Consider the following 14,865-nt stretch of genomic DNA (forward strand, 5'->3'; position numbering starts at 1 on the left):
AATTTGATGCCCCTGTGAGGTAGGCAAATTGCACTCGGCATCTCATTTCTGTTCATGGGGCTTGCCTCGTGGTGGGGGCACCCCGCCATGCTGACAGGGTGGACTTGGAGTGGCTGTAGCGGCCTACAAACTGAAACTCTTGCCAATTTGGGCCGAAATTTAGTCATTTTTTGCCCCTTAAAGTTAGGCAAACCAAAAAGAGGGTTGGGCATATTTTTTTCGTAATAAGCATTCAAAAACGAACAAATCCCCGTATCGTTTTTGAAAATCGGTCAAAAAATGACCAAGTTACGATTTTCTTCCTATTAATAGCACTGTTAAAAACTTTGAGGGCTTTGAGGAGGTCCTAAAAATCATTTTTTCGAAAAAGGAAAAAACACGTATTTCATTTTTTTCGATGTAGAATCCAAATCCGGGCGGCGTTGGACGATCCGAGCAACTTCATTTTTTTTTGGACCACCCTAGTGTATGTCCAGTTCTGTTATGATTGAATTTTAGACGTTAGCTGCGTAATTTGACCCAATTTACTATCATTTTCGTTGATCAAAATGTGTATGTTTGTGTTTCCTGATTAAAGCCTCATTTCAAAAAGATAAACCCTTTCTTTGTCACATGTGAATTGGCAGAGTCTTCTCGGCACTGGTTAGAAGTCCTTTTTTTTTTTCATCTCAATGATTTCATAATACCTCGTAAGAGAGAAACGGTGCGTTCTGAAAGAGAAAACAGGCGGTTTAGAAACTCAGTAAGTCAGGGTTAGTCTGAGTGCGTGAAATAAGAAAGAGGTGAAAAGTTTGACATACACTGGTATTTCTAATGTGATAAGTTTCATACAATTTGCTGCGATAAAAAGGCTAGTGTGATTCCCTCAAATTATCGCATCTGTGGCAGCCATAAAAAAATTATCGCACTAAAATTGTAATAAGTACCTTAGGTTTTGGCCGGTCTGGGCCCAGATTATCAGTTTCGGCATGATAAAATGATAACTACACAAATAATGCGATAAATGCGCTAATGCAATACAATAATTATTGCGCTTTTAATGCAATAACTTTTTTATGGCGCTACTAATGCAATAAAAATGTTATTGCTTTTTAAATTAGTTCATTATTACATTCGGAAAATCAGTGGATTTGGAGTAAATGGGAGGTAGGCATGTGTAAATTAAAAGAAACTTCACATTAACGAAAAGAGTTGGAACTTTTATTTTCATTTCAGAAAAATTACTTAGTCAAGTTAAGTGTGATCAACACTTCCGGCCTGTCAGATAGAGCAGAGGAGATAAATTAAAAGACCTAGTACCTTTCAAAATACGAGGTAACAATCAAGTAAAATAGTAAAATTACGAAATAATCCGAAGTAAAATCTGTCGAGCCATGTTTGCTGATGGCATCAGAAAACAATGGGCATATCAAATTTAGTGGGCTCCGACTATTGTAAATACAGTACACCCTATCGCCACATGTTGAAGTCGGCACGGAGAGAATCAGGCCTTGATCCTGCAGACTACATCGGGCCGCTTGGCCTTGAAGTCCCGGATGCTTTTGGCGTCGACGCGCTTCTGCTTGTCCTCCCGCGAGTAGATGTACCCGGACACTTCCCTGAGCTGCTCCAGTCCCACGAGGTGCGGCACGAGGTCGGCTCGGAAGCTCCCCAGGTCCGCGACCCGCAGCCCTCGCATGGCCTGCAGCGTGCGGGCGAAGGCCTCGGGCAGGAGCTTGCCGAGGTCGCCGACGTCCAGGTGCAGCGCGGTGGCGTGCCTCGCCGCGGCGGCCAGCGCGCCGAACAGCTCCACGAAGAGGGCCTTGTGGGGGCCGAAGACCTCCTTCGGGAACGCGGGCGACCACACCACGCGGACGCGCAGGTCGCGCAGGGACTCCAGCGAGCAGCCCTGCAGGAGGTCGACGTTGGCTCGCAGCAGGGCGGGCAGCTCCGGGGCGGGGTCCAGCCAGTTGGCGAGGTTGTGCGAGTGCAGGTAGTGGGTGTCGTCGTCGTTGACGAGGAGCTCGAGCTCGCGGAGGTGCGGCATGCCGCGCACCACGCCCACGTCGGCCAGGTTGCAGGCCAGGCCCCGCAGCTGCCGGCAGCGGCCCAGCTGCGCCTTGGCCCTGGGCCGCAGCGGGTAGAAGTCGTGGCTCAAGTCCACGACGCGGAGGGTCTGCGCGGCGCCGCCCAGCAGCGCGCTCACCAAGTCCACCATGCCGTCCACGTTGTCGGGGTTGTAGCCCGCGTAGTGCGGCATCACCTTGAGGCGCCGCAGCCGGGGCAGGCCGGCGTGGCCGAGGAAGCCGGGCTGGTACTTGGGCTTGGCGTCCACGTACAGGCTCAGCTCCTCCAGCTGCTGCAGCTCGGCCAGCGTGTCGGCGACCTTGACGGACAGGGCCTCGTCGTCGTCCTCGGGGTCGTCGTCCTCGTCGTCACCGTCGTCCACGCCCCACCAGTCGTCCTCCTCGTCGAACAAGGAAGAGGCGTTGAGGACCCTCTCCAGGTGCAGCACGCGCAGGTGCTCCTTGTCGGCGCGCAGGAACTGCAGCAGCTCGTCCACGACGTCGGCGGCCGTGGTGGACAGCCCGCTGTGCAGCCCGCCCACGTTGTCGTGCTCGGCGTCGGGGAAGGCCACCTCGCGCACCGCGGCGCGCGTGCGTCGCAGCGCGGACGTGAGCATGGCCAGGCCGCGCTCGCAGTGCGCGTCCTCCTGGCTCCAGTTGAACTTGACGCGCCGCAGCGCGGGGGCCAGCAGGATGGCGCGCGCGGCCTCCTTGAAGGCGGCCTGCATCCGCGTCGCGGGGTTGCTGTCGCTGCTCGCGTCCGAGCCGCTGCTGCCATCCGAGTCGTCCTCTAGTAACAAAAAGGAAGAGGTGAAAGTCACGCTGCTGCAACTGTAGTCCTTCGCGCCTTTCACAGTGAAAAAGATGGCCTGGCCAAACAAGACAAAAATTTTGATTTCTTTAACAACCCTTGAAAACTAGCATGTCTTAGACACATTTGTCACACAAACATTACCTTGTGGTTAAAATTCAATCACTATACGATGAATTTATTCCCAAAGTTGGGGGCATCAACTCCTATTAATTTCTGAGTTGAGGAGGTCTTCGTAAACTTTCAGTGGTTTCTCCCAAATTCTCCTCACGACATAGGATGAGCTACTCAGTCGTTAGATTTTGATAGTTTTATCTATTTTTGCATAGAAAAAAGACAGCGTAGGCAGATTTGAAGATATCAGTCGAGAAGAGGCTGTAAAAGCCATTTTATCAGGCCTATTTTTACTTTTCTTCTAATTTGTGAGATTTTGACCTATGTTGGTCTTCGTTTTGGTTTTTCAGGAAAACTAAGGCAGATATTTAAAAAAGGGCAACGCCATCTTTTTACTGTTCAAAAATAGATAAAATTGCCAGAATCTGAAGACTGGGTAGCTGATCCTTTGTTGTGAGGAGAATTTGGGAGAAACGACTAAAAGTTTACGCAAACCTCCATAACTCAGACACTAATAGGAGTTGGGGCCCTAGTCTTTGAGTATGAGTTTATGTAAAGAGGAACTTTTACACCTAAATTGAGACATCTGACACAAGTATTTAAAAAAACTTTACAGTAGGCTTTAAAATAATCCCAGAAAGTTGAAACTTCGCTTAATTATTACGTTTATTATGGTCAGTTCCCGAAACAAACTTCAATCCAAAATGTTGAATGGTCTCTGAGAAAAGTGCCACTTTAGTGATTTTAAGAGCGTTGGGGAAAAATCTTCTTGCGTCTTTCATTGGGACGGAAAGTCTTGAAAATTTTTTTTGAGTTATTCGTAAGGTGTATGAAAGAGATTTGAGAGACAGAATTTTGAAATTCAACTTCTGTCCTGAGATACAAGTTTTTAAAGTTTAACATGTCAAAAAAGTGATTTTTTTTGCCTATTATTTAAACTTTTCTGCGATTGTAAAATAAAGTAGGGCTGATATCAAGATTCCGTCACTGGGAGTTGTCGACAAGTAATCAAAGAATGGAGTCCATGCAAGACGACTCATGTACATGCCAACCAAGGACGCAGGACGTCTTTCTACAGCAAAATTTTTTGTCGACTGAGCAAAGTTGTGAAGTTGAGCGTATAAGCCAACGACAACTGATCTTGATGTTTTCCTTTCTAAATGATAAAGAAACTACCCACTTAGCTTAAAGGTGTTCAACTTGTTGAATCCGAAGCCTTCTATGCACTTATTTACATATGAACTTTGAAAATACTATATTTGGCAATTCTGACCATTTTTTCACCAGGGTCCCCCCTTAATGTGCATGGAAGTTTTCAGATTAAAGGGTTCCAACACTTGAACTCGTTGACTAGTATCTTAATTATTTGGAAAGCAATGCTCATACAAGAGTGTACCATGTACGCACTTTAGTTTGCAGAGAGTGCAATTGCTTACGTACCGTAAGAGTCGTCGGTGCTGCCGCTGTCCTCGCCCCACGGGTCGCGGCGGTAGCGGGGCGCGTCCACGCAGACGCTCGCCCAGGCGCGAGGGTCGCGCGACAGTCGCCGCCAGCGCTGGCACACCAGCGGCACGCGGTCCAGCAGCGACGCGGCGTCGTCCAGGAAGCCGAAGACTCGCAGCAGCAGGTCATCCGGCAGCGAGGCCATCCTGCGGCACGGCACGGGCAGCGCGGGTGAGGACGCCAGGCACAAAGTGAAGACCGGCGGAGGCGGCCAAAACCAGGGACGCGTATTGAGCTCCAGAGTCGCTAAATCACTGGTTTTTTGACAAAGAGGCGTAGTCCACTAAACCAAATTTTTCAGGACGGCCAAAAAACATACTGTTTTTAGCTCTTAAGATCTATAAATTCCCACACAACACTCAAATTTTTGTGACAAATTCTTTGAGAAAGTGTGCATCTTTTGGTAAAAATCTCATGTGTGTAACTCTTCTGTAACTCCTGCAATGTTAGAAAAACCCTTCAAAATGAGGTGTGATTTTTGACAAAGAGGCGTAAGTCCAGGTGGTTTTTTTACAAAGAGGCGTAAGTCCAGGTGGATTTTTGACAAAGAGACGTAAGTCCAGGAGGTTTTTTGACAAAGAGGCGTAAGTCCAGGTGGATTCTTGACAAAGAGGCGTAAGTCCATTAGCCGTTCTGACAAAGAGGCGTAAGTCCATAGGCCATTCTGACAAACAGGCGTAAGTCCATAGAGCATTCTGACAAACAGGCGTAAGTCCACAGACTATCCCGATAAACTAGTTATGATTTATCATTAACCACTTACGAATGTTCACAGCTAATGTGGTGAAAATGGCGAATGTCCACTCATGAGGTCACAGAGTGGTTTGCAACATGTCAACACTGTTCCAATCAAATAAAAATGACTAATGGTTCCTCTCATCTCAATCCCATTAGGCTAACAATACATCTCAAAACGGACTATAAAATAATTGCAAGGGGTATCAGATCTAAAAGACCAGCATTCTTCGTCACCTGAGTCCGATGACGGTGGTGAAACCAGAGTCCGATGACGATGGTGAATGGGGCATTTGTCTTCTTAGGCAGCACTTGGCCTAAAAGTCATGGGCCCAACACAGAGTGTGCTACACGGAGGTTATCAGCATGGATGAGTCCAAGTTTTCCCCTGCGGCAGAAGATTAATGCGCCAATCACCATCTTCATCGGACTCCGGTGAGGAAGAATGCGGCTCTTTTAAATCTGATGATCCTCGCAAAGATGTTAGAGTCCGTTCTGAAATACGTATTGTAAGCCTGATGCGATTGGGATGAGAGGAAACGTTACACTTCAAACCTAACTGTCTACTAAGTACACACTTACAAATGCATGCTTGCAAGTCCACACTTACAAACGCATGCTTCACCGATGGAGTTATACGGCGCCAGGGATGCGTTTGTTAGTGTGTACTTGCAAGCATGCATTTGTAAGTATGTACTTGGCCAAGCATGCGTTAATGTGTACTTGGAAGCATGAATTTTTAAGTGTGTACTTAGTAGACAGTTAGGTTTGCACTGTAGTCATTATTATTTGATTGGAAGTGTTCACAAGTTGCAAACCACTCAGTGACCTCATGAGTGGTTGGTTGATTGGGATGGTCTGTGGACTAACGCCACGGACTTACGACTTAAGGGGAGGTTCTACTGAAAAAATGGCACTTTTCAAATTGAGCCCTAGTGTTAACATTTTTTGCATATGTGTAGTACTACATAGTTAATAGTCAAACATGAAATTTAGAGCCCAATACCTTCCTCCAAATCCAGTCGAAGAGGTTTTTTCAGCCTATTTTAGGAATATCTTAAAAAATTCTCCTACGCACAGTATTTCAACGTAAACTGATGTTCTAGACATTTTTCACTTCTTTGGCACACATGCAATAAAGCGTGGCATCACCAAGACATGAGACCCAACAAATTTATTTTGGCACCGCCTAACAGAAAAAAAGACACTAAAATATCAGGATTTTGACCATTTTCTTGAAATTTTAGTGACATGCTGTGTTGAAAACACAGCTTATGATTTTGCAATGGTCCCAGTATGTTACTAATGCCAGGGTTTATCAATTATGAACCAAAAAAGTGAAAAATGCCCAGAACATCAGTTTACGTTGAAAAACTTTGCGCAGGAGAATTTTTCAAGATACGACTGGAAATAGCAGAAAATTCCTCTTCGACTGGATTTGGGGCTAGGTATTCCCCTCCAAACTTCATATTTGACTATTTACTGTAAAATACTTTAAATTTACAATGAACATACAAAGTGGGACTCAATTTGAAGAAAGTAAGATTTTCAGTAGAACCTCCCCTTAAGGCCCATGGACTTACGCCTGATTGTCAGAATGCTCTATGGACTTACGCCTGTTTGTCAGAATGACCCATGGACTTACGCCTGTTTGTCGAAATGGCCTGTGGACTTACGCCTCTTTGTCAGAATGGCCAATGGACTTACGCCTCTTTGTCAAAAACCCACCTGGACTTACGCCTCTTTGTCAAAAAACCACCTGGACTTACGCCTCTTTGTCAAAATACCACCTGGACTTACGCCTCTTTGTCAAATATCCACCTGGACTTACGCCTCTTTGTCAAAAAACAGGTGGACTTACGCCCCGTTGTCAAAAATGCAATGGACTTACGCCCTTTGGACACCTTCTCTATCTTCTGAACTAATTGAGATATTTTCATTTTTCAAAAACCAGAAGGCTTGTTATTTAATTTTAAATTCTTTTCTGGAAAAAAGTGGATTTTGCCAATTTGTGGACTTACGCCCCTTTGTCAAAAAACCAGTGAAATGGGACTCAGACCGAACGTGTGACCCCACCAATGGATTGCACGCCGAGTGAGGGATCCAACAGTGGGGGTCACACGTTCGATCGCAATACGTCGCGTTACAATAGGGTACTTTCGTGGATCCTGAACCGGAAGCAAGCAGACGCCATGTTGGCCGGAAACTAACCTCTCTTCAGATCTAAAACTAGGAACAGAGCTGTACAAATACTGCTCGTGAAACACATATGCGCTGCAAATGAGTATAAAACGACTATTAATGTTCAAGTGTGGCCGACGGTGGCCGATTCATTTGACTATCGTCTCTTTCCATGTCAAGTTTTGGTCTACTTCCGCAAACATGGCGTCTGTGTGCTTCCGGTTCACGATCTACGAAAGTACCCTAGATTCAATGCATTTTCTTGAGTACGTTTATTGACGTTTGAAGAGATTGCAATAAAATTTGAAAGTGACAACTAAATAATTCTGCGTTATATTAAATCCAGGAAGTGGAAGAGGGGAATACCTTGACTTATCACCAAATTAGTTTTAATGGTCTAATCGTGCCTCAGAATAGTTTCCATCCATATCCCTAATTATTGGACTCAACGCCTAACAGTGTTGGAGAATATCCACGTGGAAAAAGTATATGAGTCAACTCGACCACATTTACGGTCTAAATTTCATCGCAGCAGTAAATAACACTTTACCCAGATCATAGGTCAACCAGTTGCCTCCAAATTCCACTTGGTTTTAAAATAAATGTTGAATTGACTCTTTTTTCTCACGAGGAGGGAAAAGTTGTTGAGACACACTACGGAGGAGTGATCTGAAGACGTTTAGCTTCCAATAGACTTTGTCACGGAAAACATATGTTTCACTAGCATGAAATTTCCCGGCAAACAGTTTGTTGTTTCTCCTAAAAATAGCCAAAGTAGACACATTTCCTTTCGCTTTAGATCATACATTATAAAATACTTTAAGTGTTTCTAAAGCACATCAAACTGTGAATGGGCACGGGGCACTTGATGAACTGCCCGGTTACGCCAGGGCGTGAAGCAGACGTTTCTTTCGCTAGCATAAACGTGGGTTCAACTATTTGAAACTCAAATCCCCATTTTGCTGTGTCGTAGGTTCGGATGGAAATTGAAAAACAATTTACCTTCAAAGAACTGACCCCGTCACTGTTCGTAAATAATACAAATACAAATAGTTTCAAATCTTATTTGAAAAGTTCGCGGTCTCGGAACTTTAAGAATACATTTCATAGCATCGCGTTAAAGATTTACTTGAAAAATGGGTGCACTGTACGCTGGGTCCCACCAGTTCTGGTCCACTTAGCTACTGAGTCACCACTCTCACTTACCTCGAGGTAACTTCGGTGCTCGGCTTGGAAGCGGCCTTGCCTGACTGCCTGCGAGCGCCCCTAGCGCCCCTGGCGGACATGACGAAAGTTTCCTCGCCCGGATTGCAGACGCTGAATTCCTGGACGCTTCGACAGAAGATTTGAGCTTCGTGTCGTTACGGAGGACGTCGGATCGGCAACCAACTTTCTCTATCGCAGTGTACGGGTGAACCTCAAGGTGAGTGCACGGTGTACGGCAGGCGCTGGCGGTAGGGACACTGGGTAAGTTGCGTTGCGTTCGCCTCACCTGGGTTTTCCAGCGAGAAGGCTTGTGGCTCGGCCCACTGCTCGGATCTCTAACTGTCCCCCACCACCTCGGCCCGCTTGGAGTACAGCGCTCCTAGCGACGCGTTAGGAAGTACGAAACTGGCCACACCCCGGCCGTGTTGTTTCGCTTTGAAATGGCGTGCATCGGGCAATCTTGCTGGACGTGCGAGAAACTGAACTGCTTGGACCTATCTAAGAGCGTCTTCGTCTTGACGCCAAGTCTGCATTCAAAACCAGGTATTAGAGAAGGTCTGCACCGGCAGCCGCCATGTCGGCCGGAAACGCGTGTTCAACGAGTTCATTTCCCGGCGTAACGGTCTCAATGATGGATGAAGTTACTTGTGAAATTGGGTCAATTTCATCAAATTTTAGTGGTGAAATGCATTAGCTCTCTAAGACGCGTTGAAAAGTGTGTTTCCGGTTTCAAACTTTGGTGTTTTGGACAGCCTGTCCTCAGGTGCGTACCTGTAATGACTTTCCGTTTAGGTAAAACAAACCGGAAGTTAACTAGTGCCATGTTGCCGGCAGTACGTTACATACTACTTTTGAATGATAAAGATGGTCGAACATGACGCTTCTACTTTCACTGTTGTTGTTTACCTCTTACTTTATTTTTGACACCTCGAAATCTGTACGTTTTCTCTTAGCCCGTTAATACTTCCTTTTAATTTCGTTGTAGCAGCAACGGTTATGTTTTGAATTAATGCTCCTTCCTTTGTGACAATGTGGCCGTAGGTAAATTAGTTGTTGGGGGCCGTCCGTTTCTTATGTTACGCACTTTTGGGCAGTGTCTGTGTTTTCGCGAACGGTTTGTTGCTACTCTCTAAATGTCCTGCAATGAAATTTGACCCATATTATTGGTATGTTACCGTAAAATCGGCGCAAGCATAATACGAATCAATATTTAAGCTTTTTAATTCTAAGAAAAACCTTCGGAATACGAAGAAAAAACACCTTCGTACCATGTTTGCGCCATTTCCTTCGTCTTATGGGAAATTTCTACGTAAGACATTTAGAGTGTACGGTGTCGCGTCTCATTGGACGCTCCCAAAATCTTTCTTTCACTCAAGTTTTCATTTGGATTGTGGGAAGTAATCACAAATTATTCACGGTTCAAATGTGAAATTGACACTTCACGAAACCGTGTCGAAACCATAAGCAACGAAATCCTTTTGTATGTTTAATAATTTAAATGCAAACTTGACACAAAGAGCAATTTCATTGAGCATCTACCCAGGTTGCGACTAAAAGTGTTAGGATATTTTAAACGTTACTATATGAAGTTCAAACACTTGCGTTCGGTGCAAAAAGACTTTCTTTGCTTTTCTTCACTCTTCAAACATTCTCAAGCGAATGTTGTCTGACGCACAGCGTTCCTCGTTGCAGATTTGGATCCTGCCTGCCAGTTGCATCCCCTGTGCCAGAAGACTCAACTGCCCAGTGCACTGCAGGTTTGTACCGTCGTGCTTACTCGTGCAGTGCTTCGACTGATTCGACGTGTGTCTCATAAGTCTCTTGTTCCAGGTCAAGGGAAGCCACGTCGTTTTGAGCGAATCCTCACCAGGTCCGACCATGGCCAACAAATGCACTGTTTGCGCGAAGGTGTTCCAAAGCTTATCGGCGCTCAAAATGCACCTTCGCTCGCACACTGGGGAGAAACCTTTCAAGTGTACGCTGTGCAGCATGTGCTTCAGTCAGAAGGGCAACCTTCGGAGCCATGTTCGAACCCACACTGGAGAGAAGCCTTTCAAATGTGCGCTGTGCAGCAAGAGCTTCAGTCAGAAGGGCCACCTTCAGAGCCATGTTCGGACCCACACTGGTGAGAAGGCGTTTGAATGCTCCATCTGCAATGTGAAGTTCAGACATGAAACCCACCTTCGGAACCATCTTCGAACCCACACTGGTGAGAAGCCTTTTGAATGCTCTATCTGTAATGCGAAGCTTACCCGTGGAACTTCCCTTCGGAGCCATCTTCGAACCCACACTGGTGAGAAGCCGTTTGAATGCTCCATCTGCAATGTGAAGTTTAGACATGAAGCCAACCTTCGTCGCCATCTTCGAACCCACACTGGGGAGAAGCCTTTTGAATGCTCTTTCTGTAATGCGAAGCTTACCCGTGGAACTTCCCTTCGGAGCCATCTTCGAACCCACACTGGAGAGAAGCCGTTGGAATGCTCCGTCTGCAACGTGAAGTTTAGTCATGAAGCCAACCTTCGCAGCCACCTCCGAACCCACACTGGGGAGAAGCCGTTTGAATGCTCCGTCTGCAATGTGAAGTTTGGTCATGGAGCCAACCTTCGCAGCCATCTTCGAACCCACACTGGAGAGAAGCCTTTTGAGTGCTCTGTCTGCCATGCGAAATTCAGTGTCAGTAGCAACCTTCGTCGGCATGTTCGCAACCACATTGGGGAGGTGGCCTAGTCCCAGACTGGTATGGTCATGCGAGTTTTTCCATTTTCAGAGGTGGTGACATGCTTTACTTTGTTGAATTAATTGATCTTCTGTGTCCACGTATGGATCATTGTTTTTACTAGTGCAGGATCTTATTCCTGACAATTGTTCAATCCCCAGAGGATGGTGCTTGCAGCTGAAATAAGCTTTGGCAACTCGCTGCATGTGGACTGAAATTGGGCAGTTGGCAGCCTCTGCAGTGAATATGAAGCACTCCTTTAACTTGTTCAAAGTGGTCCGTTACATTTCATGAACTGACATCACATTGTCGCAGAAATAGTCTCTTGAAACTAAGACTGATTAAAACAAAGAGTATCGACCCTTATTTCTCATTTTGAGCGTGTCATGACAGAATCCACCTGCTTCATATCTAAGAACTAGATTTGCTGGTTTTGTAGGAAACATTTTTATGTTTCTTATGTTGTTAGTACTCTGCAAAAACTCCATCACAAAGGGGGTAAATACGATAACGCCTGAGTTTTTTTAATTAATTCTCCTACCTCTAATTTACCTAAATTATTTTTCCCTATTCCAATTGATGTCTAATATATTTGTCGTTTTAATTCAAAATTCTAGATTCAAAATTCTGCGATGCAACTTTTTTTGGCAGTTTGTAGTCGCTCTCTTAAATTTGGTTGGTTCGTCAGTGTGATACCAATGGCTGCAAGCAGGCTGATTGTTGTCTGAATTAAGGCATGGAAGGCAAGCATATTTCGGCTTATCTGTTAAATTTATTTTCTCTGTCGTTTCTCTCATTTTCTTCGGTTTGGTTTTTTGTTTGGTTTGTTAAGCAATTAGACCAAGTGCACCGTTAGTCTTCTTGATTAAATGTCTGTTCAAGTCTTGTCATATTTATAAAAACCAACAAATCGCCAATGCGTTGTGTTTTATTAAGACCCTTAAGTCCCTGTTACTCTGTTGAAAACAACCTCTAATCAGACTGAGCTAAAACCCCTTTTAGAAATTTTCATTGAAAACTCTTGATGAAATCGTAACGGAGAGCCCGGTTCCACACTTTCCTTGGCAATAATACATTCGCCATATTGTGGAAAATGCTCAACATTGCAAAGTTTGAATTGAAAGACAAACGTGATTATGTGACTCTACTAACACTGGTAAAACTAAAGCGTAACTCTATGCTTGAGTCAAGCATAAAGTTACGCTTGAAGACTTTACGCTTGAAATCAAGCATAGACTAGAAATTCCCCCATGCATTTAGATCGGGGGAATCTTGGCGGATGAGCCTGTTACGCTTGATTTCAAGCGTAACTTGATTACGCTTGAAAACAGTGGGTAATACTACGCTTTAGTTTTACCAGTGAAGTTAAAGCCTTTTGACTGATGCATCTGGGCCGAACAAGAATTAACGGAACGCGGCCAATAAAATTTTCGATGAATTGACGACACACTAAATTATACTATGTACTTCTTGTACGACGTGCGTGGCCGCAGCATCTTATTTTGTATGTGGCACACGTATCCGTACATTTCACGCCTGTGCTCAATTTCCTGCCTCGCCGTGCTCAAAAAAAGTAACTTCGTAGTACGTACAGTTATTGAGAAGATATTGGTCAATCGTAACAACTACTTGGTAAAATCAAAGGAAGACAAGTTCAAAATAAGTTGGAAAATCCTCAAAGATGTGCCCCGATGCCTCTTTACTTTATCATACAGATGTACTTTGTAACAAAAAAGAGAGGTTTCAGAATTTTCCGAAGATCGAAGGGATTTTCCAAGGTGTCACTGAGATTCAAAGGGTGGGACATCTGACCGATTTTTGGCCATATAAAAAGTGTGACCGAAAAAAGGCCATTCACAAAAGTATGACCTAAAAAAGGTCCGACATACTTTTGTGAATGGCATTTTTTCGGTGTGCCCTAAAATTGTCTCGCCTTCCTATTTTCAGTGGTTCCTTAACAGTTCATGTAATTTGCACACTAAATATCATGGGCTTTTTCTCCCCTTTTAATGAAGCAATTTTAAGCACATCCGACAGTGGTACAATTTTATGTCTGCCAGGTGGGACAAATAATCTAATGACATTAAGATTTGTATTAGGCGTTGCACAAAATGTGTCGCCAGGGGGGAACAAAATTGTGTCATCGTCGAGTGTGCTTAAAATTCCTTTATCCATTTTTTATCCATGGGACAAAAAATGTCCCATCATGACATTTAGTGTGTACTATCTCCCGGGGCACGCTATCAAACGTCGATAATGAACTGACGTACTCGAAGGTCTCCCGTCCGTCGGCGACTCAATCACTGCAAAGAAGTGACGGCAGAAGGTGCGACACCCTCATCATGCTCAAGCTCCTGGTTTTCGTTGCTGCACTGGTGGCAATTGCTCAGGTGACTGCATGTTAGGGTGGGTCGTCGTCGTCGGAGGAAAAAGCAGAATTCCTCGCAATACTAGAAAACCGGTGCCAAGCTTTAATGTGTAGGAGGCTCACTACTGTTCTCCAAGGGTTCCAACGTTAGCATTAGGACTCAGGCGCAGAGATGATCCGTCTTGTGGCGTAGCGCCGTATCTCAGTATATCTAAGAGACTCGCTTCGCGCTGCAATGAAATAACAGTATTCCATGGATTTCTTGTCGGGGACTACACTGTTAAAAATAATGTTGTAATTTAGCAGTAAATATGTTGCTAATTTTCTGAATGATTTAAGTTGTTTACAAATGATTTTAGTTGTTTACTAACGACTTGCGTTGTTCGTCAACAAGATGGTTGTAATCCAGTAGACAGCCTTATTTGCATCAATTTTGATTGCCGTTGAAGTCACATACCTAGTAAAGTCACAGTGACCCGCAGTAATCACTTCTTAGATTGTCCGGGTTGTTCGTACACAGCAAAATATTGTTTTGAAACAGCATAAGTCAGAAAAATAATTAGCAACGAATTCGTCGTTTTAAAACAAGCAAACTTGTTTATGAACAACAGCGTTGTCGAGGTTGGTAATTGTGTTGTTGTTTTAAAACAACCAATTTTAACAGTGTATTGTTAGTACGCAATATACAACTAGAAACGCCGTTCCTGGCTATCGCTTGAAGACGTGCTTAAATGACTTTAGGGACACGTTGCACATAGTCACAATGCAAGGGCGGATCCAGAGACAGAATCAGGAGGGGGGAGGAGAGCCTATTCTTATGGGCGAAGTCCCTCCGAATCTCCTCCTCCTCCCCCCCTCCTCTCATTCCACACCTGGCACAGAGAACGGAGAAATTGCAATAACGCTCCTTCATCATTATGGCGCAAAAATCTCAACGCGGGCTCCATTTTGACACTTTTTTTTAAATTACTTCTCAAGTGCCTGTTAACACTTTTAATACTGACGCAGATCAAAAACCTAGTTCACGCACCATTTTTTTTGTGCTATGGAAACGTGTACTACTGCTAATTTACCGGAATTTTTGTTCTTATAACGAACTGTTTTTAGATGTCAGCTGACCTCGTACACGTTCATTTTCTTTCTTTTTCTCCTTGCAGGGTCACCCTGAAATTTTTGGCACGGGTGG

At 44.7% G+C, this 14,865-nt stretch overlaps 2 protein-coding genes across 2 annotated transcripts; one reads left to right on the plus strand and one right to left on the minus strand.

Moving 5' to 3' along the window:
- Positions 1-1,351: 1,351 nt before the first annotated feature.
- Positions 1,352-9,021, minus strand: LOC117644928. The gene is made up of 4 exons (XM_034384670.1): positions 8,882-9,021; positions 8,596-8,784; positions 4,411-4,619; positions 1,352-2,835 (listed from the first exon to the last, which is right to left on the minus strand). The coding sequence occupies exons 2-4, from the start codon at positions 8,673-8,675 to the stop codon at positions 1,484-1,486; spliced, it is 1,641 nt and encodes a 546-aa protein (XP_034240561.1). The 5' UTR covers positions 8,676-8,784; positions 8,882-9,021; the 3' UTR covers positions 1,352-1,483.
- On the plus strand, positions 8,889-12,228 carry LOC117644957 (gastrula zinc finger protein XlCGF8.2DB-like). The gene is made up of 3 exons (XM_034384785.1): positions 8,889-9,138; positions 10,288-10,352; positions 10,426-12,228. The coding sequence occupies exons 1-3, from the start codon at positions 9,036-9,038 to the stop codon at positions 11,320-11,322; spliced, it is 1,065 nt and encodes a 354-aa protein (XP_034240676.1). The 5' UTR covers positions 8,889-9,035; the 3' UTR covers positions 11,323-12,228.
- The last annotated feature ends 2,637 nt before the right edge of the window (positions 12,229-14,865 follow it).

The sequence above is a fragment of the Thrips palmi genome, unplaced genomic scaffold (genome assembly GCF_012932325.1).
Source record: "Thrips palmi isolate BJ-2018 unplaced genomic scaffold, TpBJ-2018v1 HiC_scaffold_18, whole genome shotgun sequence".
In the NCBI taxonomy this organism is placed as follows: Eukaryota; Metazoa; Arthropoda; class Insecta; order Thysanoptera; family Thripidae; genus Thrips; species Thrips palmi.